General features: G+C 61.0%; 1 protein-coding gene across 7 annotated transcripts; it reads right to left on the bottom strand.

The window, feature by feature from the left end:
* Window positions 1-475: 475 nt before the first annotated feature.
* On the bottom strand, window positions 476-24,693 carry KCNJ4 (potassium inwardly rectifying channel subfamily J member 4). Of its 7 annotated transcripts, none has more exons than XM_053895163.1 (2): window positions 24,221-24,693; window positions 476-2,687 (listed from the first exon to the last, which is right to left on the bottom strand). In XM_053895163.1, the coding sequence occupies exon 2, from the start codon at window positions 2,646-2,648 to the stop codon at window positions 1,269-1,271; it is 1,380 nt and encodes a 459-aa protein (XP_053751138.1). In that variant the 5' UTR covers window positions 2,649-2,687; window positions 24,221-24,693; the 3' UTR covers window positions 476-1,268. The 7 variants fall into 7 exon arrangements, with proteins under 7 accessions (XP_053751138.1, XP_053751141.1, XP_053751139.1 ...); XM_053895166.1 differs by lacking the exon at window positions 24,221-24,693 and adding an exon at window positions 23,068-23,181; XM_053895164.1 differs by lacking the exon at window positions 24,221-24,693 and adding an exon at window positions 21,244-21,461.
* Window positions 24,694-26,180: the final 1,487 nt, after the last annotated feature.

Here is a 26,180-nt window from a genome sequence, read left to right on the forward strand (position 1 = left end):
CGGGTTTCCCAGCTGCCCCCTAGAGCCCTTCCCACCAGGGTCCCGAGGCCAAATTCACCAGCCCAGCCTGGGGTGTGTGCGTGTGTGCGCTGTGTAGATGCAGGCTCTTCCCCGAGCTGCAGAGGGTCAGCTGACATCCACCCAGGGCTTTCCTGCCCGTCATCTCTTGGGAGGGAGCGATGGTTCGTCCCATGCTGCAGATGATGAAACCGAGGCCAAGAGCATCCGGGTAACTTGCTAGCCGCCACACAGCTAGGAGGCAGCGAAGCTCCGACCCAAGCCCAGGTCCTCTGAAGCCCCCTCGGGATCTTTCCCATTGGCTCCCAGGAAGGAGAATGGCAGGTGATACAGTTCCCTCCAGGGGTCAGTGTCTCAGAAAGGGACACACGTACCACACACAGACACACTCACATCATTTCGGCCTCTCTTTCTCTAACTCTTCTTCCCAGCTTTCCATCTCCAGCCAGCCTACCCCTAGTGGACCATATACTTTATTAAAAATATATAGTTACAAACTCCATTGTCAATCTGGGCCGGACCCCGGGGACCTGGAGGGACCACGGGGGTGGGGGGTGGGGACGGTCCTCATCCTGCCCCTTGGGGTCCCACCTCTGCGCCCAAACCCAACACCGTCCAGGGGCCAAGATGGCTGGCTTTGGGACCAGCCAGCTCGCGGGGCAGGGGGAAGGGGCTAGGCTTGACGGGCAGGGAGGGGTGGGAGAGGGGTTCACCGAGAGGGACCAGCACCTCCTTGTCCTGCAGGTACAAATGGCAGAAGGTGGATTCGGTGCCTCCAACTCTGCATTTATAGGTATTTACAAAAGAAAGGCAAGAGCAACAGGTCACAGTCATGCAAAAGAAACGCACCCCCCGCCCTCCCTCCCCCCAGCACTAACCCCTGCCCACCCCAGAACCCCATGATGCCCACCCCCCAGCAGTCCAGCCGCCTTCCCCAAGGTTCTGAGAGCAAAGGGGGCACGTCCTTGAAGTGTCGGTGGGAAAAGGGTGGTGGGTCTGGGGTCCCCGAGACGCCAGCGGGTCGGCTGACAGGGCAGAGGGTGTCCTGGGCCCTTCCCAGGCCGGGGCTCTGGAGTCGATAGGGAGGGGTTCCCCAGTCTTTGAAGCCCCCACCTCCCTCCAGAAGGTCCACGGAGCCAGGGGCGGCTCTGTCCTGAGCGTGGAGGGGCGTGTCCTGGCGTCCCACCCCTCCCCCCGGGGGGGGCGGGGCAGAGGCTCCTGTGGGAAGTGACGAGGGCGGGGCCTGGAGGTCAGATGGCGGACTCCCTGCGGTAGGAGATGTTGTCCAGCGGGAGGGTGGCTTGCATGCGCTCCAGATCCAGGTGGCTGCCAAACTCCAGCATTCGGATGATGCCCGCCTCCTCCTTGGAGCCCGCCTCCAGGCCCAGGCCTGCGGCCACGGCCGCGGCGGCCGCGGCCTCCTCCTCCATCACCTCCTCCTCCTGGCTCATGAGGGCCAGCTCGTTCTCGTAGCAGAAGGCACTGGGCGGGGGCGGCGGGGCAGGCAGCACGGTGATCTTGCTCTCCTGCAGCTCCCGGGCCGAGCAGCAGGGCGTGCCGGCCACCTCGTAGGTCTTGTGGAAGCGCGAGTAGTCCACCTTATAGTGGCTCTTCTCCTCGAAGACCACGGGCTCGAAGCGGTGGCCCCACAGGATCTCGCTGGCCAGGTAGGAGCTGCGGGCCTGGGTGGTCATGGCGGTGGCCTCCACCATGCCCTCGAGGATGACCACGATCTCAAAGTCCTCCGACTCCAGCTCCTCCTTGCCCATGCCGTAGAGCGGGCTGTCCTCGTCGATCTCGTGGACGATGATGATGGGCGACACCAGGAAGATGCGGTCCAGGCCGATGTCGTAGCCCACGTTGAGGTCCCGCTGGTCCAGCGGCAGGTACTCGCCCTCCTGGGTCATGTAGGGCTTGATGAGCTGGGCCCGCACGTGGGCCTCCACGATGTGGCTCTTGCGCAGGTTGCCCACGCGCCACATCAGGCACAGCTTGCCGTCGCGCACCGAGATGACCGCGTGGTGGCTGAACAGCAGCGTCTGCGCCCGCTTCTTGGGCCGGGCCATCTTGGCCATGATGGTGCCGATCATGAAGGAGTCGATGACGCAGCCCACGATGGACTGGACCACCACGGCGATGACCGCCAGCGGGCACTCCTCCGTCACGCACCGGAACCCGTAGCCGATGGTCGTCTGCGTCTCCACCGAGAACAGGAAGGCGCCCAGGAAGCCGTTCACGTGCATGATGCAGGGCTTGGGGGCCGCCGGGGCCGCCGCGCCCCCGCCCGGCGGGGCCCCCCCCGCCCGCCGCCGCCGCCGCCGCCCGCCCCCCCCGCCGCCGCCCGCCGCCGCCGCCGCCGGGCCGGCCTCCAGGTCGCCGTGGAAGAAGGCGATACACCAGAAGAGGAGGCCGAAGAAGAGCCAGGAGACGAGGAAGGCCGCGGAGAAGATCATGAGCATGTAGCGCCAGCGCGTGTCCACGCACGTGGTGAAGATGTCCGCCATGTAGCGCTGCGACTTGTTGCTCAGGTTGGCGAAGTAGACGTTGCATTGGCCGTTCTTCTTGACGAAGCGGTTGCGGCGTTTCCGCCGGGGCACGTGGGCCTGCCCGTTGCGGCTGTGCCCGTGCATGTCCTGAAGCCGGCGTGGTCACCTGGGAAGACGCAGGGCCTGGGGAGGAGAAGCCCGAGACGCGTGAGACGCCGGTGGCCCGGGACCTCCCCCTCCCCCTCCCCTGTCCCCGCCCCCCGCCCCCAAGAGATGCTCACAAGGGGGGGGGGCCTGGCCCAGGCCCCCCTCTCCCTGCGCGCAGAATGTGGCACATCAGCCTCTTCTGCAGACAGGCAGGGAGTATCGGGACCAGCGCCAGTGCCTCCGGGGACCAGAAGCTGAGGCCACCAGGACAGCCCCTCGCGCTGCCCCCTCCAACCCTCCTTGGCCCCCACCCCGGCCGGGGAGCTTCCTCATGCCGTCTGTCCCAGCGCCCTGAGCAGAGGGAGCTGTGAATGCACTGGCCCGCCCCCCCCGCTCACCTCCCTGGGTCCAGCCTCTGCCCTCTTGGGTCTCTCTCTGGGGCTGGACATCCTCCCACGCGGTCCAGGACAGCAGCCAAAGGCCACCTGTGGCTTTTGACATTTACTTAAATACAGTTGTAAGTTCAGTTGCCGGCATTTCAAGTGCTCGGCGGCCCCTTGCGGCTAGTGACTGCCATTCGCAGACAGAGTGGACAGAGAACGTTTCTACAAGTCACAGGTGGGGGGAACAGGGCTCAGAGAGGGGACGTGACCTGCCCGAGGCCACACAGCCGATGCGTCAATCCAAACTCAGGTGTGTCTGACCTTCAGTTCCCCGGGTGCCGTCAGCGTCTTCGAGCTCACGGTTGTGGAGACCCAGAGGCAGGGAGGCAGGCACGCCTACTGCCTCGCCGTGACACCTCAGATAACTCGTGTCCCGTCTCTGAGCCTCGGTCTCCTCACCCGCGAAATGGGTATCAGAACCCTACCTCACAGGACCGAAGGAGATAGTAGGTGCTCAGTTAAAACGGGTCACCCTGCTGTCCTCCTTCCCGCTTCTCCAGAGCGGGAGGAAGCCGGCAAGAGGCAGGAGTCACCTGTCAGCGTCCTCAGCTGTTTTAGTGGAGGCGGACGGCCCTTACCCCACCGGGTGGCAGGCGCACCAGCTGGGCCCACGGAGGGCAGACCCTCCCCTCACCCCTCCCTTCCACTGGGGCCCCGGCAGAGACAGGGTGCTGTGGGGGCGGGGAGGGCAGCCGCTGGCAGGGCTGGGCCTGGGCCCGGGCTCCCGGTAACGTTTTGGCCCAGAATTACATAAGGCTGGAAGTTTCTATTTTCTGTTCTATTCTTCTTCCTGATCTAATTGTGCATCTGTGGCAATGTTTATACACTTCCCCGTTCAGGACAACTCGGTTGCCGCAGCAACCAGTGCGCGCCAACGCTATAATTTAGAGATCAACAGCCTGGTGCCTGCCTGCGCCTCTTCCCGGGAGAAACTCCCTCCCTCGGCCAGGCCTGGGGAGAGTGAGCCCTGCCCCCCACCTCCCCCGCGATCACCCCCCACTCTGGGTTCTTCTTCTTTCCCCACCTCAAAGGCGCTCCCTGGGTCCCACAGTCATGCACTGAAGTCCTTCATCCGCCGCATAACACGGGCAAGTTACTTGGCTGCTGTGAGCCTCAGTTTCTTCTTCTGGAAAATGGGACCGGTGAGACCCACCAGTCCAAAGACCTAACAGACAATGTGGGCGTGCAGTGCCGGCCCTTAAGAGGTCATAACTTTAGCCGGGAGTCCCGGACCCTCTCTGTCGCCTCCCCCAGAGCCCTAACAGCCAGGGCTCCCGGTGGTCAGGGCCGGGAGCACCTTCTAGTTTTTAGGGAGGTCTTCCTTCACTAAACATCTCCGTCTGCTCTGCCCCCACTGTCTTGAACGCCTCCATTAGCACCACAGAAGGAACCAGAACCAGAAGGAACGGGCGATCACTGATTTCAAGACCCTCATTTTCTATCTGAGGCCCAGATTTGCTAAGGGTCCCAGAGTGAGGCGGGGTGGGCCAGCCCTGACCCAGGGCTCCTCACTCCCGCTCCAGAGCTCCTGGAAGGTTAAGGTGCCCCTGGAAAGAAGGGCGTCCTCCCTGGAGTACTTGGAGGGCGGTTTGGGGCTAGAGAAGAGGGGGAACCTGCTTGGCCCCCGCATGCCCTGGACCCACCGGCCGCATGCCTCAGGAAGAGGGGCAGAGGGGACAAAGTGTGGTGACCTGGCCTTTGACCGATGACACTAAGGCCCAGACAGGGTGAAGGGCCTTCCCAAGGCCAAGCCCAAACCCAGGGTGCTGGGGACCCCTGGCTCTCTGCCCAAGGGGACTTGTGCTGTAGGAGAAGGCTCTTTATGGGGCTTTCACTCTCTAGGAGGGCCCTGGGGGTGAGGGTGAGGGAGAAGATCTCTGAATGCTCTTGGCTCTCGGTCCTCCCTGACCAGCACTGCCCACTTTCCCCCCCTTTCCTGAGCGGAAGTGGCAGGAATCAGCCTAGCCCCATGCTCCGGGGTCAGCCCCGAGGCTCCGCATGTCCCCACCTGACGCTCCCCCACCCCCAACTTCAACCCTCAGCCCCAGCCCCTACCTTTCCATCACCCCATCCCCGCCAGCCTCACATCTCAGCCCGGTGGGGGCTCAGCCTGTCCCCCACCCCTGCGGTGATCCAGACCCTGCGCCCCTCACTCTGCCACGCTCGGGAATGTCCGCTCGGGGCTGTTGGGAAAGCTACCCCCAGACCCGTCCACCCTCCACCACGGAGGAGCCTGCCCCCCTGAAGACGCTCGGTTGGCGAGGGCCCGGTCTGCGGTGACCCGCTCAAAGATGCGAACACTCCCCTCACCGCTAACTCCTCGGCAGGAGTGACAGGCTCACCTGTCAACGTGTGGGCTGCCCCCGCACAACGCCCGACCAAAACGTGCAAAGTACCACCCTGGCATGGTGCTTTCGGGTGACGACCGCCGGGAGACGGCCAGGTTTTCTTTCCCTCGTTTGTCACACGGGGCTTCCTGGCGAAGGCCCAGGGGCCCACGGGGAAAACGCGAAAGAGAAAGGGCACAGATCGTCGAAGAGGAGCGAGAGGCATCGACAGTTGGGCACCCTCCTCTGAATACACGTTTTATTAGAGCGCACGCCCTGGTTGTGCAGGTGCCTGGATCGTGCCTCCAATTAAACCGTACTGTTCTGGAAGGCAGGGAGCTGGTCTAATTCTCTTGCAACAAGGGTGCCACGAAACGAACACACGTGGAAGAACACGGTCTCAACACATTTTCTACGGCGGAGGCTCTGGGAGGCCGGGCCCCTCTCCCTGCCGTGCAGGGTGGCCTTGGACAAGTCCTTCCCCTTCCTGGCCAGCTTCGCCTGCTGGTCACTATCCTTTATTCTGAGTGCATCCTGGGACCCCTTTCATGGTAAACTTTCTTTCTTTGGAAGATCCTGGCTGCCTTTAAAAACTTAACGTCTCAGGGCGCCTGGGGGGCTCAGTCGGTTGAGCGTCTGATTTCGGCTCAGGTCACGATCTCACAGTTTGTGCGTTCGAGCCCCGCATCAGGCTCTGTGCTGGCAGCTCAGAGCCTGGAGCCTGCTTCAGATTCTGTGTCTCCTTCTCTCTCTGCCCCTGCTCCGCTCACTCTCTCTCTCTCTCTCTCAAAAGTAAATATTTTTTTAAATGTTTATTTATTTTTGAAGGAGAGAGAGACAGAGTGTGAGTGGCAGAAGGGCAGAGAGAGAGAGAGAGAGAGAGAGAGAACCCGAAGCAGGCTCCAGACTCTGAGCTGTCCGCACAGAGCCCGACATGGGGCTTGAACCCACAAACCGTGAGATCATGACCCGAGCCGAAGTCGGACGCTCAACCGACTGAGCCACCCAGGCACCCCTCAAAAGTAAATTTTTAAAATAAATAAAAAAACAACTTAGCGTCCCTTCTTGGCAAAATGAAGGATTCGCAATGTTGTATCCGTTACCAAAAAAACGTTTTTCCATTCAATTTGATTGTGCTGCAAACATCCAAAATCTGGAGCCCCTAGACCAGACCTCACTGGACAATTAGAGAAACTGAGGCCAAGAGCAGGGCTGTGGCACAGTGAGGCCCAGAGCTGTCGGCTCAGTGGCGCTATTGCTAGCCTGCTCCTTCCGGAAGAGGGCTGGGCACCCTGCCTGCCAGGGGTCCAGAGGAGGCAGGGAAAAGACCCCACGCCCGTCACTCTGTTTTCCCTCTGATTTTACGACACCATATACCCCCCCTCCTGGCCCACAACTTCCTTTGCAAAAGAAAAGCTGCTAGGGGGCCCTGGGTGGTTCACAGCGGGTTAAGCGTCGGGCTCTGGGTGTCAGCTCAGGTCTGGATGGCACGGCTCGTGGGTTCGAGCCCCGTGTTGGGCTCTGTGTCGACAGTGTGGAGCCTGCTCCGGATTCTCTCTCTCTCCCTCTCTCTCTGCCCCTTCCTCATCCGCTCCCTCTCTAAAGAAATAGATAGGCTTTCAAAAGAAAGAAAGAAAAGCTGGTAAAGTGACAGCCGGCCAGGCGGATTCCCACAACCCCGGCAGGCTACGAGGGCAAATCTCCCTGCGTGCACCCACCCCACTCACGGGAGAGTTACTGAGGGCTGCGGGTACATCTCACCCCACCCTCGAGCCCTCAGCAGCGGCCCCTCCAGAGACCTGAGGCAGGCAGGCTCTCGTAGGGGGCAGACGGCTTAGGGACAGGCTGGCCTGCAGGGCCTTTATGCATCTAACTGTTATTGGATGGGACAAGAGGGGAGGTGAAGTGACTTGCCCGAGGTCCTACTGCTCAGCCCTGGGGCCCAGCTGACACTGTCTCCTTCTTTGTGGCTGCTTCCAGGCAAGGAACCCTCTGGAAGTGTCAGCTCCCTGCCAGGCACTGCCTGGTCTATCTCCCCGAAGCGTCACTGCAACCCTGTGTTTATTTAGCAAGTATTTATTAAGCACCTATCACAGCAAGAAGCAGGGTTATTATTTCTCTTCCGAGCTGAAGAATCACAGGCTGGGGGTGGGGGGAGTGGGGACGAGGACCGGGGTCACAGCAGAAGTGGCAAAGCTGGGATTCTGACTCAGGTCCGGCTGGTTCCAGGTCCCCGGCTCACCCCGGTCCCCAGTCTGGCTTCCGGCTCCCTTCACTTTCCACAACACCCTGCGCAACCAACGCGGATCCCTTGTGCCTCTTCCCAGCACCCCTCCCCCCAGCCCCCCAGGCCCAGCCCCCCCCCCCCCAGGCCCCAGTCTCTGAATCTTCCCTGGCTGTCCCACCAGCCGCAGCCCTGCTTTCTCAGAGCCCCTTGGCCCTCACCACCTGTCTGCACCACCCGGCTCCTTTTCGACTTCAGAAAAACAACGTGTTGGCTAAGCCCTCGCGTTTGGGTGGTAAAACCTGGCTGTCAGTCTCAGCTCTGTCACCTCCCAGCATGTCCCCTTCGGACCTCAGTGTCCTCATCTGCAAAGCGGAGAGGATGCCGATGTACCTACCTCACCCGGCCCTTTGTTGAGACCAATGTGCTATAACTACTGGGAACAGAAACGCCGGCCGGCCTGGAACAGAAACGCCGGGCCGGCAAAATGCGAAGAGTATGCAGGTGACGATGGTGGCGGTGCTGCTGACCAAGATGACGGTGATGACGAGACAGGGAGTCGGGAAACCCAGCTTCAAGCCCTGGCTTCACCACTAAGCTGCTCCGGCCAGGCGCTCCTTCCCTCCACCTGCAGAATGGGGGACCATGTTTGCTCCCTGGCAGGAGAGTGGGAGAGAAACAAGGCGCCCAGCACAGAGTCCGAAATAAGGCGGGAGATCTGGTGGGTGCTCCCGAGTCTCTTCAGCCCCGTTCATCCCTGAACCCCTCTGGGGTTTGGACAGGGAGGCTGACTCTTTTCTTCTACCAGAGGGAGCAGACACAGGGCAATAGAGGCGAGGCGGGGCCCAGGGGTTCCTGACTCAAGTGCACCCAGGACGGGTTCTAGAGGGTGGGAGGATTTCCCTGGGGGCCGTGGAAGGAATGAACGCCCTTGTCCCCCTTTCCCAGCCCCGCGAGGAGCACGGGGCCTGCCCCTTCTCCCGCTCTGACTGAGGCTTCTCCGGCCTGGCCGGCCTGGTTGGGGGGGGGAGGGTTCATTCAGCTCTGACCTGCTGCTCAGGCCCCAGGAGGTCTGACCACGTCCTCGTCATGAGTCTCAAGAGCCCTCATCGTCCCCCTGCCGTGGCTTCAGCTCTGGACTCTCTGCACCAGTTTCCGCCTGCGTGACCTTGGGCAAATCACTTAGCCTCTCTGGTCCCTGCTAACAATAGTCCTTACCTCATAAAACTGTAATGAGGAACAAATGGGATCGTGCCCTTCACGTGCCCCGCGCGGAGTAAATGATTGCTAAGTGGGTACAAATCACTCCCCGGGGCTGCCCAGTCCTTCCCTTGACCTCCTCCCCTGAGTTTCAGCCGCAGCTCCCCAGAGCCGGCCCTGCGCCCATCACACGGCCCCGCCCGGTTCGTTTTCCGACACCAGCACAGGGAGGAGCTGAGTGAGGGCCGTGGCCTCGGCCTCTCCCCAGGCTGACCCGGAAGTGGACGGGTCCCGCCTCGCTCCAGCAGACTCCTTGACCTCTCTCTGGGCCTTGGTGTCCTCATTGGCAAAGGAGCGTGGTGATCCCTACCTTGCAGGGGGGTCGTGAGGGCCGGACGCAGGCTGCCAACGGTCACAGACGTGCAGGCCCCCCAGGGGGTGCCCAGTGAACGCCGCTCCTCCCTCGCACCTTCTATACCCCGAAATCCCACTGCACACGCACCCCCTCCCCCACTGGCCAACGGTGTGACATTGCAAAATCCACGCGGAGCGTTTAGCACGCGCTTCCTCTGGGCCGGCGCTGGTCTGAGTGCTTTATGCTGATCAATTCCTGCCATCCTCACCATGACCTCAGAGGAAGTTACCATTATTATCCCTACTTTAGAAGAAAACTAAGGCAGAGAGAGGTCCGGCAGCTCGTCCAAGGTGACACAGCTCATTAGCGGTAGAGCCAGGTTTTGGATCCAGGCAGTGGGCGCCCTAGGCTCCCGCCCCAAAGGAACACTGTCACATTGTTTCTTCCAGTTGGTAAACATTTACCGAGTCTGACTCTGTGAAGTCAGCCCTTCGGGGAAAGGAGGAGCTGGGTCGTGGGGCGAGTTGGAGCCAGGACCTGGTCCCTGATTTTAGAGCCAGACACACGGGAGACGCTGGGGTCCCCGAGGGGCTCTGAGCGGCGTGACGTGAACTGGTTCATTCCTCCATTTCTGCGCCTCAACTCCCAGCTCCCCCTCCCGGCCACTCAGCCAACAGGTGAGCAGGCTTAGAAAGCAAGTTCCCCGGCGGGGCGCCCGAGTGGCTCAGTCAGTCGAGCGTGCGACTCTTCGTTTCGGCTCAGGTCATGATCTCGTGGTTCGAGAGTTCCAGCCCTGTGTCAGGCCCTGCGCTGGCAGCACAGAGCCTGCTTGGGGTTCTCTCTTTTTCCCGCTCTCTCTGCCTCTCCCCCTCTCTCTCTCAAAATAAATAAATAAACACTTAAAAAGAAGAAGAAGAAGAAGAAGAAGAAGAAGAAGAAGAAGAAGAAGAAGAAAAAGAAAAAGAAGAAGAGAGAGAAAGAGAGAGAGAGAGAGAGAAAGAGAGAAAGAAAGAAAAGAAAGAAAGAAGAAAGAAAGAAAAAGAAAGAAGAAAAGAAAGAAAGAAAGAAAAGAAAGAAGAAAAGAAAGAAAGAAGAAAGAAAGAAAAGAAAGAGAGAAGAAAAGAAAGAAAGAAAGAAGAAAGAAAGAAAGAAAGAAAGAAAAGAAAGAAAGAAAGAAAGAAGAAAAGAAAGAAAGAAAGAAGAAAGAAAAAAAAGAAAGAAAGAAGAAAAGAAAGAAGAAAGAAAGAAAGAAAGAGAAGAAAGAAAGAAAGAAAGAAAGAAAGAAAGAAAGAAAAGAAAGAAAGAAAGATAGAAAGCAAGAAAGAAAGAAAATTAGTTTCCTAGAATGTCCAGAGAGGCCTCCTACCTTCTGATCATGGTCACATAGCAGGAGCTGGTGCCTGGAGGACCCAAGGGTCACTGCTCCCACCTGCAGACGTGCCCTTTACTGCACCACCAGCGCCTGGCCCCTGCCCTGCCGGAATGCTCCCCACCCCTGCAGGAGCCCCCTCTATTGGCCAGACAGTCCCACCAAAGGGACTGTCCCCAAACACCTGTGCCCTCCTTCTATACAGGGATTAGAAGGCGAGAGCAGATCCCTGAAGGCTTCTTGTTTCTAGAACATCCTCAGCTCTCTCATTGGTGGTGGGATTCGATCCCCCACGACCTTACTGGGGCCTCTAGGGGCCTGGTCTGCTGCTTATTCCTCCTCCAAAGTTGCTCAATTGCTATTTATTGCGCCCTTGCTGCGGGTCAGAACCAGGCCGTGGACCCACCCAGCCTTCTGGATCAGCTGCGGAGAGATGCCATACACATAAAAGCATCTGCATAGACGGGGGGTCAGAAATTGTGGCAAGCTGCCTGAAGGAGAAGTTCGGCAGGACATGAGAGAGGACAGGGGCCTCTGGTTGGCTGGGGGTCCCCTGGGGCCTCTTTGAGAAAGTGACATTGAAACTGAAACCTGAGGAGTGACTGGGGAGTCCAGCCGGTGAGGAGAATCCTGTGTCTGTGTGAAAGCTGGTGTGTAGAACATTCCAGAAAAGAGTTTGGTGAGTCGAGAATCTGCAGCAGGCCGGGTAATGGGAGTGAAGTGAGCAAGACGAGGGGGAGAGAACTTGCCCAGGATGAGGCCCCAGAGGTGGGGGGAAGAATCACAGAGTTCATCCTCATGGCCACAGGACACAGGTGGGCAGGTGGTCGGGGTTTGCCTGGTTTGACCGTTTAAATTTCCATGCAGGGCCTGGTGGCAGGTTGCACGGGGCGATTGGGAAGAGGGGTGCTGGGAGCAGGTAACGAGACGCTGAAAGAGGACCAGATTTAAGGAGTGACTGTTTCCAGCGTGCGGTGGCTGTGGGGGTCCAGGTAGAGAAATCCACAGCATGTCAGACCCCAAGGTCCGGGCTCAGATGTTAGGTGCTGACCGCCCGGGGCGGTGTTTTAAGTTGTGCAAACCGGATGCAGCCGCCTGGGGCAAGAATGCCGGGAAGAAGAGGGAAGGGCCCCGGGGCCGCTGGGCGTCTCCTGCCCGCGAAAGAGGACCCGGACCCAGCACGGCAGAAGACCAGAGGAGCAGAAGGACAGCGGGGTCCCCAAAGCCAGAAGAGGGGTTTTAGCAGGGCTGCCCAGTTGGCCCTGACCAGCGCAGACCACACAAGGCCAGCCGCCCCATGTCCCTTCTCCACTTGGATGCTGTCCCTCCCTTGGCCACAAGGGGTGAAGTGAGGACATGGGCAACAGGAGAAGGCAAGGTGTGGGGAGAGCGGCTGTGGTGGGCCGGCGGGCAGGAGCAGAGGGCGGGCTTGGAGACCACCACCCCAACCTTGGTTTCTCAGCAAACCAGACTCCAGGAGCCTGGCGGGGGGAGGGGGTCCCCTGAAGCTGTGCGGCATGGGGGCTGTTGTCCCTCGCTCACACCGGCACAGGATTCTCTGGATTCTCCGATGGGCCCACAGGCCACACCTAAGAAGAGGTGTCGGGAAGAAGGGAGGGTCAGGGAAGGGGAGTCTGAGCCAAGTCCCAGGCTTGCTTCCTGTCTTGCTCTGCGTGGGCCTGGGTGGCTTCGGAAGAGGCACGGGACGGACTGTCTGGGGCACTTGGGGGCACCCCTGGGACCTCAGCCCGCAGACAGTCACGCGCATGGGGAGCCAGGAGCCCTGTATGCCCAGCCTGGCCTGGAAGAAGCCAGTGCCCACCCATGAACGGCACATCGCACAGCCGGGAGGGGGGGGCGGCGGGGAAAGGAGGAGGGAGCCTGGGAAGGAGCGATGCGGGTCTTCAAGATGTGTTTTTAAGAGAAAAAAAAAAAAAAAGGCAGCAGCGACGAACGTTGAGCGTAGTATCTACCATTTGTGTAAAAAAGCAGAGAAAGAAATTTATAGACACACATATTTGCTTGTCTCGGCTTGTCTGTGGATGGAGACCCAGGAAACTGGTGACACTGGCTGTCTCCGGGGAGGGGAAGCAGGTGGCTGGGGATGGGGTGGGAGGAAGAATTCTCACTGTATTCCTGTTTGTGTCTTGTTAATTTTAGAACCATATGAATGTATTACCTACAGAAAAAAAGACACATAGAAAGTTTTAAAATTAGTGCACACATATGTGTATTTTTCTGAGAAGGCTGATAGCGTTCATAAGGTCCTCAAAAGGGCCCGGGATCCCAGAAAGCCTGAGACTCCTTAACTTCTGTGCTGTGTGGCCTTGGGGAAATGCCTTAACTTCTCTGAGTCACGTCCGTAAAATGGGGAGGAATGACGCCCACCTCCTAGGCATGCTGCGAAGATGAACAGGAGTGGCGGACAGGAAGAGTTTATAAACCGTAAGGCGCAGAAGCCCTTCTCGAAGGGGGTGACTCTACCAGCATCCACGTTCCCCTCCAGGGTTCCCTTCCAGGGCTCGGCAGCTCTGAGGGAGGCCCTGGCTCACCCCTGCCTTCCTCCTTGAGTCCTCCGGGCCTGAAGGCCCCTCTCCGGATGGCCCCCTCACTCTCCCTCCTGCAGCCTCTTGCGGCTCCCAGGCTCTGCCTTGGCCTAAAATACCACCGGTCCCCTCCCCCCGACCGCCCCACCCGTCCTTGGGAGCAGCGGGCAGAGTGACCTCCTGCTCCCCAGCGGCGTCTGCTAAAAAGGGGCACTGCCGACCCAGCGCTGCCGAGACGACCGACGACCCCTCCCCAGCCTTCCCCAGCGCAGTCTGTGACCTCCACCCCCGGCCCAGAGGGTTGCTCAGCTAACACTGGGGCGTCACCCTTCAACCCCCCCAACGCCATCATCGCCATGACGCTAATGATGGTGTAGCGACTAACACCGTTAGCTGTGGGCCAGACCCTGGCCACAACTTTGACCCCACGCCGGAGGTGGGTGCCGTTACGCTCAACCTCACCTGGGTTTCGGGAGCTCCCCCAAGAAGGTGGACGGCCCCACGCTCTGTCCGTCCAGCCTGCAGCGTCCTCCCTGCGCCACGCCACGTCGTGGCCAGACGACTCCAGGGCCTCCCCCGCTGCGGTCCCACGTTGCCCCTCGGCTTGGAGCCCTCTGGACTTCCCACGACGCGGCCCTGGGCCTCTCCTCTCCACCCCACCCCTGCCCAGCCTTCCTTCCCGTTCCTCGAACGCGGCGAACGTATTCCCCTCCGGTCTTTACTCTGGCCGTTCCTTCGGGCTGAAATGCGCCAAGACGCCACTGCTCACACCTTGCGACGGCTCAGGCGTGGGTCAGAGCCTGCCTCCTCCAAGAGCCCCCCTCCCCCCACCCCCCATGCTCGGCCTCCCGATCCTCACGGCATTTATCCGATCCGGGCCCATCTCATGTACAACCTCCTTAAGCGCAGGGACCTCGAACCTCTGCTCTCTGCCTCACCCCCGGCCCCCGGTGCCCGGCACAGAGTGGACCCTTAACAAACCTCTGACGACCGACCGAGAAACAAGCTAATTCCAGCTCGTCCATAATTCCCGCGAAGGATCCAAGCAGGGGATATGACAGAATGTGACCAAGGAGGAGTTATTCCTGTCCCCGTAGTCAGGGAGAACCTCTCAGGCGGAGGTGGTCTCTGAGTGGAGCCAGATGGAGACCTTCTGTGGCACCAGAGGGAGTGCAGGACGGCTGAGGCCTCAGGCCTTCGCCTCACCCTCCCACAGAGCATAGGCTTCTCTGACGTGTCCCCTGGGGGGCCCCTGGGTGTCCCCGATTCACAACAAGGGCTCCAGGCCCAGAAGAGAAGCTCCAAGGACCGGAGGAGGAGGGCGGGGAGGCTGGGGCAGGCGGACCGGTCTCAGAAGGGCCAGAGATGGCGGCAGGAACACCCAGCCCCTGCTTCTACCCCAACACTCCTGCTCATCCACAGACACGAGTGACTGTCCCTAGCAGGATGCCTAACACACAGGCAGAGCGCTACGTGCTCCCCATTCTGACAGTCCGCCCAGCCGGCTCCTGAGGTCAGAGACTCGAAGACTCCATTCATTCATTCATTCATTCATTCCTCAACCTAAACGTCCGCTGAGCTGCAGGGACCTCCGCCCTCCTGCCCCGTGTGTCTCCGACTCAGCACAGAGCCTGGCCTCGGACGGTGCTCTCTATGAACCGCTGTGGAAGGAGCGAGCATTTACTGAGCACCTGCCACGTGCTCGGGGAAGAGAAGCAGGTAAGACACACCTCGTGCTTTGCCCAGGTCCCCGGGGAAACAAAGGGTCTGCAAGGCCAGAGGGCTTCCTGTCCCCAGGAAGATGTGGGGCAAGCAGGAAGTGCGAAGAAAAAGCAGGGCTGGGCCAGGGCTGGGCTGGGCAGAGAGCGGGATGTAGGCCCTGGAGAGGGGGGTGGTTGGGCGGGGGGGACTGGACGGCCTGGAGCCAAGCGGGCTGCTGGGCCAGGGAAGGGAGGTCTGAGGACAGAATAGTGACATCCTGGAATTCCTGGCACTTACATTCCTAGGAACTGAGCATCCTGGAGAAAGAGGAATCTGCACGCGGAGCGTCTCCCAGCGCTGCCTCCAGGATTTCTATACAGGGCAGTAGCTTTTAAACTTTCGGACCAAGGGGCGCCTGGGTGGCGCAGTCGGTTAAGCGTCCGACTTCAGCCAGGTCACGATCTCGCGGTCCGTGAGTTCGAGCCCCGCGTCAGGCTCTGGGCTGATGGCTCCGAGCCTGGAGCCTGTTTCCGATTCTGTGTCTCCCTCTCTCTCTGCCCCTCCCCCGTTCATGCTCTGTCTCTCTCTGTCCCAAAAATAAATAAAAAACGTTGAAAAAAAATTAAAAAAAAAAAAAATAAACTTTCGGACCAAGACCCAGAGTAAAAACAAACATACCGTATACTGACCGTGGGCTTTTGGAGGGCACAGCCGTGGGGAGAGTTGGTGAAGGTCGCGAGGGAATACTTGGGACGGTCTGTTAGGCCCTTAGGGCCACGGGGCCTCCGCACTGAGGCCCACACAACAAGGACTCTGGGCTCTGGGTCTAATCCCTTCCCCTGGCCCTGTATGAGAACCTGCTGCTGTCCTCCTAACAGATGTCATTCAGCAGCTGCTTGCACACCTCCCGTGACAGGGAGCTCACCCCCTCCTTAGGCAACCACTAGAGCGTGGGGAGGCTCTGCCGTGCTATTAATGCAGCTGATAATTGTAACCCCCCTCCCATAGCTGGCGGTCCATTCTCCTGTCCCCTGGCCTGTCACCTCAGGGACCCAGGCCAGCTCCAGCACGAGGCCAAGCCTGCTCTCCGCCCCACCTGGTTCCTTCCCCTCCTTGTTGCCCAGCTCTTGCCCAGTGTCGGGGGGGATGGCTCTGAAACCCAGCCAGAGAGGCTCTTTCCAAGGTCAGGCGGCCTGAGGGTCTGCAGCTGTTTGGCCCGGCGCTGGTACTCAGCCAGCCCTACCCCCACCCGGGCAGGTCTGGAGGGTTCGGCAGAGAGTTCAGGCGCTGACACCCGAGATAACTAGACAGGCAGCATCGGAAGGTGACGGCCAGTGAAGGTGTGGGGCCTGGGGCCTGGGGCCTGGAAACCTGCGAGGAGTCGCCACCGACCGGTTCGGGCCACACAGCAGCTCAGGCAACAAGAGGCCTAATGTTATAGTCAAAGCTCATGGATCTTCCCATCAACAAGCCCACCCCACCCCATAGGTCAGGGGTAGAGGCTCAGAGAAGTGAATAGGCTGCCCGAGGCCACATAGACACTCAGGGGTGGAGGTGAACTTCAACCCAGATCTGTCTCCCATCCACAGGCCTCCGCTGGGACCAGGGAGGCCGGAGGAGAGAAGCCTCGGGGGCACGGGATAGCCGGCCACCTCTCCTATAGGGAAGAGGCTGGGGCCCTCCGAGCGAAAGCCAAAGAGGGAGGCAGGTACCAATTAGCAGAACCTTCCAGACACAGTGGGCTGCCCCAAGAGATGGTGAGCTCCCTAGCAAGAGGCGTTGGGGCGCCTGGGTGGTTCGGTCGGTGAAGCATCCGACTTCGGCTCAGGTCATGATCTCACGGTTCGTAGGTTTGAGCCCCGTGTGGGGCTCTGTGCTGACAGCTCGGGGCCTGGAATCTGCTTCAGACTCTCTGTCTCCCTCGCTCTCTGCCCCTCCCCAATCACACTTTGTGTGTGTGTCTCTCTCAAAAATAAATAAACATTAAAGAAATTTTTTTAACAAGAGGGGTCACGTGCCAGAGTGACTGAGCCCCTCCTGCCCTCCCCCACCTCACCACCCACAGCCAGGTCACCTCCAGTTCTGTGCCTGCCACCTCCCCTATATGGTCCCATGGAGTTTCCAAAATGCTGGCCCCCATTCCAGGGCAGGGGGCTTGGACTTCTTTTCAGGCCTACAGTGGGAGTTTGGAGTAGAGGTAGAGGTTGGGAGGGGAGGCAGCAGGGCGGGGTGGGGGAGAGACTTTGCCGAGGGCAGTGGGGCGGTATCCCAGAGGCCAGATGGTAAAACCTGGTACCAATTACGCCACCCAATCAAGGTTGGCCAAACTCCCTCCCCAAGGCCTCAGTCTCCCCATCAGTAAAATGGGATGAGTCCCGCACAGTCATGCACCCTCTCCTCCCTGGCCTAGCGGGTCCCCTCCCATCTCGCTGCCCAGGTGGAGCCGGGCTGAGCTCTGAGAGCAGACGGGGAACAGAAGGGGAAAGCCAAGCACAGCCCCTCATCGCTGCAGGTTGCCTCTGCTTCACGGAGGAGCAAAGGTCCTCGTCCCAGTCAAGGTCACAAGGGGTAAGTGAGTGGCTAAACTGGGATTAAATCAGAGAGCAGGTGTCGTCAGGGGAGTCAGGAGGCAGGGGAGTCACGAGGGGCCCTGGGCAGTTCACTGTGGTCTCTGGGCTCAGCGGCTCCGTGTCCTAGCAGAGTGCTGGAGGATGAGCAGATACAGGAGACGACGGGGCCACCAGAAAACGTTGGGGAGAATTTTCTCCATCGTCCCAGGCCCAGGGGTAACTCTGCTCGACCGCACTCCCCGTGCCCAGCCCCATCTCCCCTCTGCCCTTCCGGAGGCCCCTGCTGGGCACACCCAGCAGGCCTAGACCGAATCTCCCAGCTGACAGGGTACCGCAAGGCCCTCTCCCTGCACAGCTCCAGCTGGGGTCTGGAACACCAAGGACCGCCCGTCTTGGTAGCTTCTCTCTTTGGCCTGGCAATGCCCCGCATGGACGCGTCCCCTCCCCCTGCCCACCGAGACCGGATCTCCTGCTGCTGGCACGAGAGCTGGTCAACAACTGGCCAGGTAGCCACAGGGAGGAATGCAGGGGGAGTTGAGGGGAGCCCCAGGCTGGAAGAGACACACCCTTCCTCCTGCAGCAAGCCAAATGGAGGGTCCCAGAATGGCTAGAACTGGGAACATTCCGGCAGGATGATGGTATACGGCTGAGCCCACCCCGCCGGACCTTGGGCAAACTCTTGCTTCTAGCTGAGCCTCAGTTTCCTCAACGGAGGGTGACAAGGAGGATTAAGTAAGATCATGAACACAAAAGCCTCGCCTAGAGCCTGGCACTTGGGGGTCTGTCCCCGTTCCTACAGCAGGACCCCCCAAGAAAACCTCCCTGCAGCCCAGCCAGGAAGCAACAGCGCCGCGTCTCGGAGCAGCTGAGCGTCTGGGTGTGCGCCCGAGGGAAGGTGTGAGAGGGGGTGCGAGCGTGCGCTGGGAAGACTGAGGCAGGGGGGACACCAAAGGGAGACGGCGCCACACCCCTGTACTCCTCTCCCCCATTTGCCTGTGTGCCCTAAGGCAGAACAGGGGTCTAAGAATCGGGCAAAACCCACCAGCTCAAACCTAGTCCGGGCCCCTTTCTATTTGCGTCCCGCCAGCCACTCCCCCTTGCTGGGACCTCAGTTTCCCCTCCGGTAATCAAGACCACCGATGTCCCAAGTCTTGCCGGTGTGCCGCAGGGAGCAGGGAGTGGGTGGCAGGGGGCAGAAGGGTCCCAGGCCTTTGAGAGTGGGGGGCCGAGACCCAGAGCCAGCTGGAGCATGAGCCCACCCTGCCCCCCCACGCTGCACCCCACCCACCACCCCGTGAGCCCCGTGTGCGCGCCGGCAGGAGCGGGCGCGCGCGCGCGCGTGTGTGACTCAGGGTCTATTCATAGCTGAGCTCCACCAGCTGCAGCGTCACAAGCAGAGGGGCCTCAGCCCATATTATTATTTCAATTACCATCTGAATTAAAAGTTTGAGCAGCGATCAGCCCACGTAGCAAGGGGAAGAGGGAGCAGGAGAAAAATAAAGATGAAAAGGAGAAGAAGGGCTGCGCCCGGAGATTCCCCCCACACCGCAAGGAGGGCTGAGTCGCCGAGGAGGCTTAAAGGTTATGCCAACCTCCAGGATTCCTGCCTGCCCCTTCCCGGGGCCCAGGGTCCTCGTGGGGATGGGAGGAGCACTTTGGGATGACAGCCCAGCGGCTGCTACGTTCGTTGGGAAACGGATCATTCGGTCCAGATTCTTGGTCACACGGGTGAGCATACCAAGCTCAGAGAGGGTGAGGAACTAACCTAAGGTCACACAGGGAGCCACACCCAAGGCTAGCTCCAAGAGCCTCCGCTCGTGCCAGGCAGGCCCCACCCACGGTTTCCCCTGACTTCACCGGGGGTCTGACATGGACATCTGCGGGCAGGACCAGGGCCCAGGGGAGGACAGAAGTGGACCCGCTGTCCCTGCTGATTTCTCTTCCTGCTCCCTTCTCCGCGTTCCCGCGTTCTGGAGGCCGACTTCGCCCCCCACGGCCCTAGCCTGGAGCCAGCACTCTCTCTCAGCCCTCTGCCAAACCACTGAGCCGCCTGCACCCCCAATCCCAGACCTAACACCGTCATCGGCCCAAAGGAGCCTCCTGCCTCACCAGCGCAGGGAAAGACCCCTGGCCCAAATCTGACTCTCTGGGCACCTTTGGGCGGGTCACTCTTCGTCTCTGTGCCTCGGTCTTCCCACTTGTAAAGTGAGTTCTCCCTTGGGTGCACGTCTATAACTATGTCTCCAGAATGGAGCCCCCAGAGGATCCTTGAGGGGGTGTCATGCTGTGGGGGCGACACATCATCTCTTGCCAAGCCCCGGCCCAGGGGAGGGACTTTTTTCCACTCTTTTCTCAAGGAAGTCCCAGGGACAGCCCCCGAGAATCAGACTGGCCAGGACTCAAATCCAGACTCATTCACTTCCCTGCTGTGTGACCTTGGGCAGATCACATAGACTCTCTGAGCCATGGCTCCCCCATCTGTGACACAGGGACATCAAATCGACATTGCGGGGTTGATGGGAGGATTGCAAGCGAAAGTATTTGCAAAGAGCTCCCAGCCCAATGCCCGGCGTAACAGTGAGTTTCCTTGCTGGAAAGCGGGCAAGCAACGACGGCTGCGTCCCAGCCGCTCCTGGGATAGGAAAGGCTCCTGGGATTTTGGAGGCGGGACTGTCATTCAAACTCACCCGTAAAGTAGGACTCACTGGGTCTTGGCAGGTACTCATCTGGTTCTGCTTAAATAGCTCTGGGAATGAGGAGCTCACTACTTCACAAACCATCCAGAGGCTCCCCATCTTTCTCTACCTCCAGCTCTGAGAATCTTCTAGAAGGGGCCATAATCTTCTAGCTTAACTCCAAATCTAGCGTGTCGCTGCCTGAGACGGCTTGAAACTCACTTTAAAATGAACCCAAGGTGGGGTGTCTGGGTGGCTCAGTCGGTTAAGCGCCCGACTTCAGCTCAGGTCATGATCTCGCAGTTCGTGGGTTCGAGCTCCGGGTCAGGCTCTGTGCTAATAGCTTGGAGCCCGGAGCCCGCTTTGGATTCTGGGTCTCCCTCTCTCTCTGCCCTCCCCCTGCTTGCGTGCTCTCTCTCTCCCAAAAATAAATAAACTTAAAAAAAATTTTTTTTAATGAGCCCAAGGGGCACCTGGGTGGCTCAGTCCATTAAGTGGCCGACTCTTGATTTCAGCTCAGATCACGATCTCACAGTTCGTGGGATTGAGTCCCGTGTCAGGCTCAGCGCTGACAGCTTGGAGCCTGCTTGGGATTTTCTCTCTCTCGTTCTCTCTGCCCCTCCCCCCCCCAAAAAAATACATAAATAGACTTTTAAAAATTACATATTAAAAAAATAATAATATAAGCCCAAAAGGGAGCTCTTGAAACAGACCAGACGAAGGAGGGATTAATGCCCAGGGATGGTGGAGATGATGGGAGCCAAGGAGCAGGAAGGGAGAACGGAGGAGGCCACAGTGAGAACGGGGCCCTCAAACTCCTGGGTCCTGTCCAGTCTTGCCACAGTGTTCCACGGGGTAGGTATCTTCCTGCCTGCCTGTCTGCTTCTAGGCAGGGCTGGGAACTAGGAGCCCCGGGTTCAGGCCCCACCTCTACTTCCTCTATCCCCCAAACCACCACTGTGGCCTCGGGGTGGGGGTCCACTTCCCTCTTTGGGCTTCGGTTTCCGTTTTTTAAAACAAGGACGTCAGCCCAGTGATTTAAGGGCCAAGCCTTCTGTCTGTATGGAGATACTGGTCTACTGCCCCCGTCGCCTCCAGCCCAGCCTGCCGGGAGCCACAGGGTCCCCGAGGGTCTGTGGTTTCAGGGCCAGAGACCCCCCTGTCTCTTCCCCTGTCTCTCACCTGCGTGTCTCGTACCTCTTCCACATTTAGCGCCTTTGAGGGCTCTGTCGACCCCGTTTGACAGGTGAAGAGACGCAGGTCTAAGGTCTTGCTAAAAGTCACAGTGAGCCACCGAAAATGCAGAACTCCTCCTCTGTGCCCAGGAGCGCAGCAGGACCCAAGGGCATCTTTTTTCAGGAGAGTCCCCAAGCTCTCGAGTGGCCAACTGTTCTCCACACAGATGTAGACACTGCACAGGGCGGGGGTGGGGGGCGGGGGGACCTGCCCAAGGTCACACGGCAAGGCGATGACAGAATGTGCTGCACTTAGGCTCCCTGCCTCCCAGGCGCCACCTAGCCAGGGGGACAGCGACGCGGTCTGACCTCCGGCCCTGGCCCTGGGATCTCTCCAAGATGGGAGCCCTCGTCCTGCCTCCAGGCCCTGCTTGCCTGCTCCCCGGAAGCCCCCAACGCCTGGGACTGAGGCAGCAAGAGTGAGCAGGAAGACAGGAATGAAAGTTGAGGCTTGGCCACTTGCCCCCCGGCCCTCTGTCCCTCCCTCTCCTCGTGCAGGGGGAGCGGCGGTGATGTAATGCACTCGGCTTTGGTCCCGGTGCCAATCTCAGAAGAGAGACGACAGATTGCGTGAGCCAAATTTGGCATCCTAGGGGGAGAGGCATGAAAAGTGGAGATGTGGAGGAGAGGAGCGAGGAGCCTGGGGAGGTGCGGGAGAAGCCCCCTGCCCGGCGGCCCCTAGAGTCGCCTCTCCTTCTGCCCTCGCCTTCTCTCCACCCTAGCCCGCCTGACCTCAGGGTCTCCCCGCTACTCCCTCTGGGAGACCAGCCCGGTTCTTCTTCCCCGGACCCTCCAGCCCCGGTACTGCCACCCCCCACCCCTCCCCGACACACGGCTCCAGCTCCGTTTCCCACCGCCACGAGTCTCCTGGTTACCATGTTGCTGGTTGTCATGTCGCTTCCATGTCCTCGTGACTCAGTGGTCCCCGCAGAGGGGGCCCCTCCTCCTCACACCCCCCTCGGCACTCGCCCCCGCCTCCCCCAGATCCACATTAAGAACCAACCCGCCCTGTAAGCCTACACTGTTCCTCCTCCCCTTCCTTCTTATCCGAAGCAAAGAAATCTTTCCACAGCCTCTAGAGCTACTTCATCCTGGTTTCTGCAAACGTCTGAGAACCTACTATGCTCCAGGCTTTTGCAAGCTGCTTTCAGAGGCCTCAAATAGTCGGCAAATCGCTCGGCAACCCAGTGGAGTCAGTACCAACGTCCCCATTCTCCGGGTGAAGACACTGAGGCCCAGAGAAGTTGAGCCAGCGGCCCAAGGTCACCCAGCAGATACTCAAGGCCAGCTCTGCCTGTTCCCAGTCACCCCAAAGGCTTTCATGGGGAGAGGGGCTTCCTTTTCCAGGACCCCCAAAGGTTCCTGAGGAATAGCGCCCAAGCCCCAGATGCCCCTCTAACTCCTGGACATTCCCCTCCTTGGTCAATCCTCTCTTGGAGGCCATATACTCCCTCCCCGTTAGCTGTTCACCTTCCTGAAGGTAAAAGGAATCCTTACTGCCATCCGCCCAGCACTTTCTTGAGTCTGTGAACGGCCCTCCGCTCATCTGAGCCCTTGGAGGTCAGTGGGGCAGGGAGCTGTGTCCTCATTCCACAGCTATGGAAGTTGAGGGTCGGGGAGGAGAGCGACTGCCTCAGGGTGCTGGTCCCTCAGCTAGTGAGCTGATTTCCAGGAGCCTGAATGTAGGGTGTGTGAAGCCCCCTGCCCAGGGTGGAAAGCCCCCAAAAGAGCCCGCCTCCCTGTGGAAAACGGTCGAATGTTCTAGGCTCACCCCTCCAGGCTCCAACTTGGATATGGGTCAGCTCGACGGCCAGCAGCCCGTGCTCCTGCCATGTTGCAACCCAGACCTTAACCCACCACCTCTTCTAGCTGTGGCTGCTCCCATCCCAGGCCAAGGCAGGGCTTGCGTGGCTCGCAGGGCCCCCAGAGTCCTGCCAACAGCTCCCCAAACTGCCGAAGCCCTGGAGGTCACAGGACTGTATGTGGGGAGAAGCGGAACAGACATTTTAAACACACACACACACACACACACACACACACACACACACACACACAGAGGAGGTCTGGCTCCTCTCTGGGTCTCGAACGCGTGGCCCTGGGACCTCCATCCCTCAGTTCCCGGTTCCCCCAAGCCGCTGCTAAGCATCCTACTGGCCTTGAGGGCCTCACCTGCCGGCCTGGCCAGGCTGCCCTGCCTCCGGTGCTTCCATCACACTCCCACCTGCCACCTCCCTGTATTCTCTCCCCATCTCACAGCCTAGGCACCCACGGCCGAAGTGTGGTGTTGATGCCGGTGGGGAGGCAGGGAAGTTTCCCTGCTCAGGGGTTCATTCAGACCTCTTTCCTTGGGGCTCTCCTCCAGGGAGGGAAAAGCAGCCCTTGCCTCTCTCCACAGTCTCTACCTCGTTTACTGGACCGCACCCTGGGCTCACCTGGCCCAAAGTAGGTGCTCAGAGCATGAGAAGTGGGACGTTGTCGTCTTCGGTCAGATCAGAGGGCCAGGGCCCTTTGCAAACAGGTTGCAGCTGGGGAAGCGGAAAGGGGACCCCCCCCCTCCTTTGCCACAAGTCACCTGCCTCGAAGCTCCTCAGAACGGGCTGACAACCGGGGGTGGGTGGAGGCAGGGAAAGGTCGTGGCCGGGGCAGGAGGTCAAGGCCTCTTCCGCCCACCTCTCGCGGCCTTGCCGGCCACAACCCAGACCTTCGCGCTCCCCACCGACCGACCGACCGACCGACAGAGCGACAGAGCTTGCCAGCTCCCGGGGAGTCGCTGGACCGCGCTGAACGCGCGCCTGGAACCCGAGACCCGCGGGGATAAGGTGCTCGGCGGGCGGGGCCCACGGAGCCCAGACGGGACACACAGACACGCACGCGGCCGGACGGACAGACGGACGACGCCAGCGGTGGGCGTGGGCCCGGCTTACCGCGGGGCGGAGGTTCCGACGAAGGTCCAGGAGGCGGCGAGCGGGCTCTACATCCCCCGGCGGCGCAGTCGGGCGGGCGGCGTCCCGGGCGGGGAGAGGGGAGTCCCGGCGCCCCCTCCCCGCGAACTCGGCGGGCCGGCCCCGCCCCCCTCCCCGGCTGCAGGTGGACGTGTCCGTCGGTCTCCGGGTCTCCGCGCCTCCGGGCCGTCCCGCGCCGCTCCCCGCGGGCCGCCCAACTTTCAGCGCTGCCCCGCGCCGCGCCCCCGGCGCCGCCTGGGCGTCAGCATCGTCGGGCCGGGCCCCGGCTCAGAGCGCGGGGGTCCGGGGGCCCATGGCGCTCGGCCGCCCGCGCTCGCGCCCCCCGCCCCCGCCGCAGCCGCCTGCCCTCCGCCGCCCCCCCTGCTGTTCTCGCGCCGTCACTCCGCGCCGTCCCCCGCCCTGCGCTCCGCTCCCTGCCCCGCTGCACTGTCCCCCCCCCCCCACCCCCTTCCTCCTCGGCCGGCCGGCCCGGGATCCGCCGCCACCTCCCCCGGCTGCCCCCTCCCCCCGCCCGCCTCCCCGGATCTCTGTCGCTCGGTGGGTCTCCTCCTTCCCGCTGCCGCTCTCTCCGTGTCTCCCTGCGGGGTCCCTTCGTCTCCGTCGCCCTCCCGGTGTCTCCCCTGCCTGCCTCCGCCTCTGCCCTGTCTCTCTCCCCTGCGCGTCTCTATCTGTCCTCCTCCCGGTCCCCGTCTGTCCGTCTCCGTCTCTCTCCCCCTCCCACTCTCGGTGCGGCCCCCGCTGTCTCGGACCCAGGCCCGCGCCTCCGCCGCGTCCCCGGCTCGCCCGGGAGCCCGAGCTCCCGCCGCCCGCGGCGTGCCGAGAACTCCCAACTCGCGGCACGCCGCCCCGCTTTGCGAGACTTTCGCCCCTCCTCACACGTGACCCGCGCCCCAGTGCGGAGGCCGCGCGCCCCCCCCCCCCCAGGGCCCGGGCCCCCGGCGGCCCGCGGGCCCCCGGCCCAGCCCCCTCTCCGCAGCCCGGCGGGTCTTCCAGCCCCCTTCCGCCGGCCGGCCGCGCGGGGCAGGGCCGGGGGCGGGGGGCTGCGCGGCCCCGCTCCTGCCCGCGATCCTGCCCGGGTTTTCCTCCTCCCTCCCGGAGCGCTCCTCCCAGAACCCATTCCGAGAATCCGCTCCCGGGTTTCCTGGCCCCCAGGGACGGGTCGGTTGGGTTCCTCCGGGCCGGGAAGGGGGTGGGTGGGAGAGGGTCTGTCCTGGGTTCCGTGGCTCCCGGCCTCGCGGCTCAGCGCTCCCCTTCCCCTTCCGGGAGTACCCGCACTTAAAGACCCTACGCACCGTGCTCGGGGAGACGGAGGTGGCCTGGCCGGAGGGACCCTCACGGCCGCCTAGACAGCGGCGCCTCATTTTACAGACTGGGAGACTGAGTGCCAGAGAGGGTCAGGAGCTCGCCCAAGGTCACGCAGAGGTGGCAGAGCCGGACCCAAACCCAGTCTCCGGGTCTCTGCGCCCGCATTACTCCGAACTGTCTTTGCAAGGGAGGATCCCCGCCCCGGCGTCCCCCCAGGTCTGGGCCCCACACTCTGGGCTGCGGGGAGTACACCCCCGGCCCCTCACCGCCCCTGGCCACCCCGACCCTCTGAGGAGGGGAAGTGCTCCTCCACCGGTGGTGGGAGGAGAGAATACCTATAGTTAGACAGCCAGAAGAACTTCCCCGAGAGCCTGGCCATCTGTGGCTAGTCTCAGTTAAGAGGCGGACAGACTGAGGCACCCCAAAGCCGGATTGAGAATTTATTGCAGGTGAAATTTCCTCCAGCTTCTCCTCCAAGCTGATCCCGGAGCATGTGTCCCGCACACTAACCACCATGACAGCCTCCCTTCCCCGTGCCTCGTCCCCACCTCCAGTCGGGATCCAGTCCCAACTCCTCAGCATGATGTACAGTCAGGCCCCACCTTACCCAGCACCC

The sequence above is a fragment of the Panthera pardus genome, unplaced genomic scaffold, assembly GCF_024362965.1.
Source record: "Panthera pardus isolate Hobbes unplaced genomic scaffold, ASM2436296v1 HiC_scaffold_6, whole genome shotgun sequence".
NCBI lineage: Eukaryota > Metazoa > Chordata > Mammalia > Carnivora > Felidae > Panthera > Panthera pardus.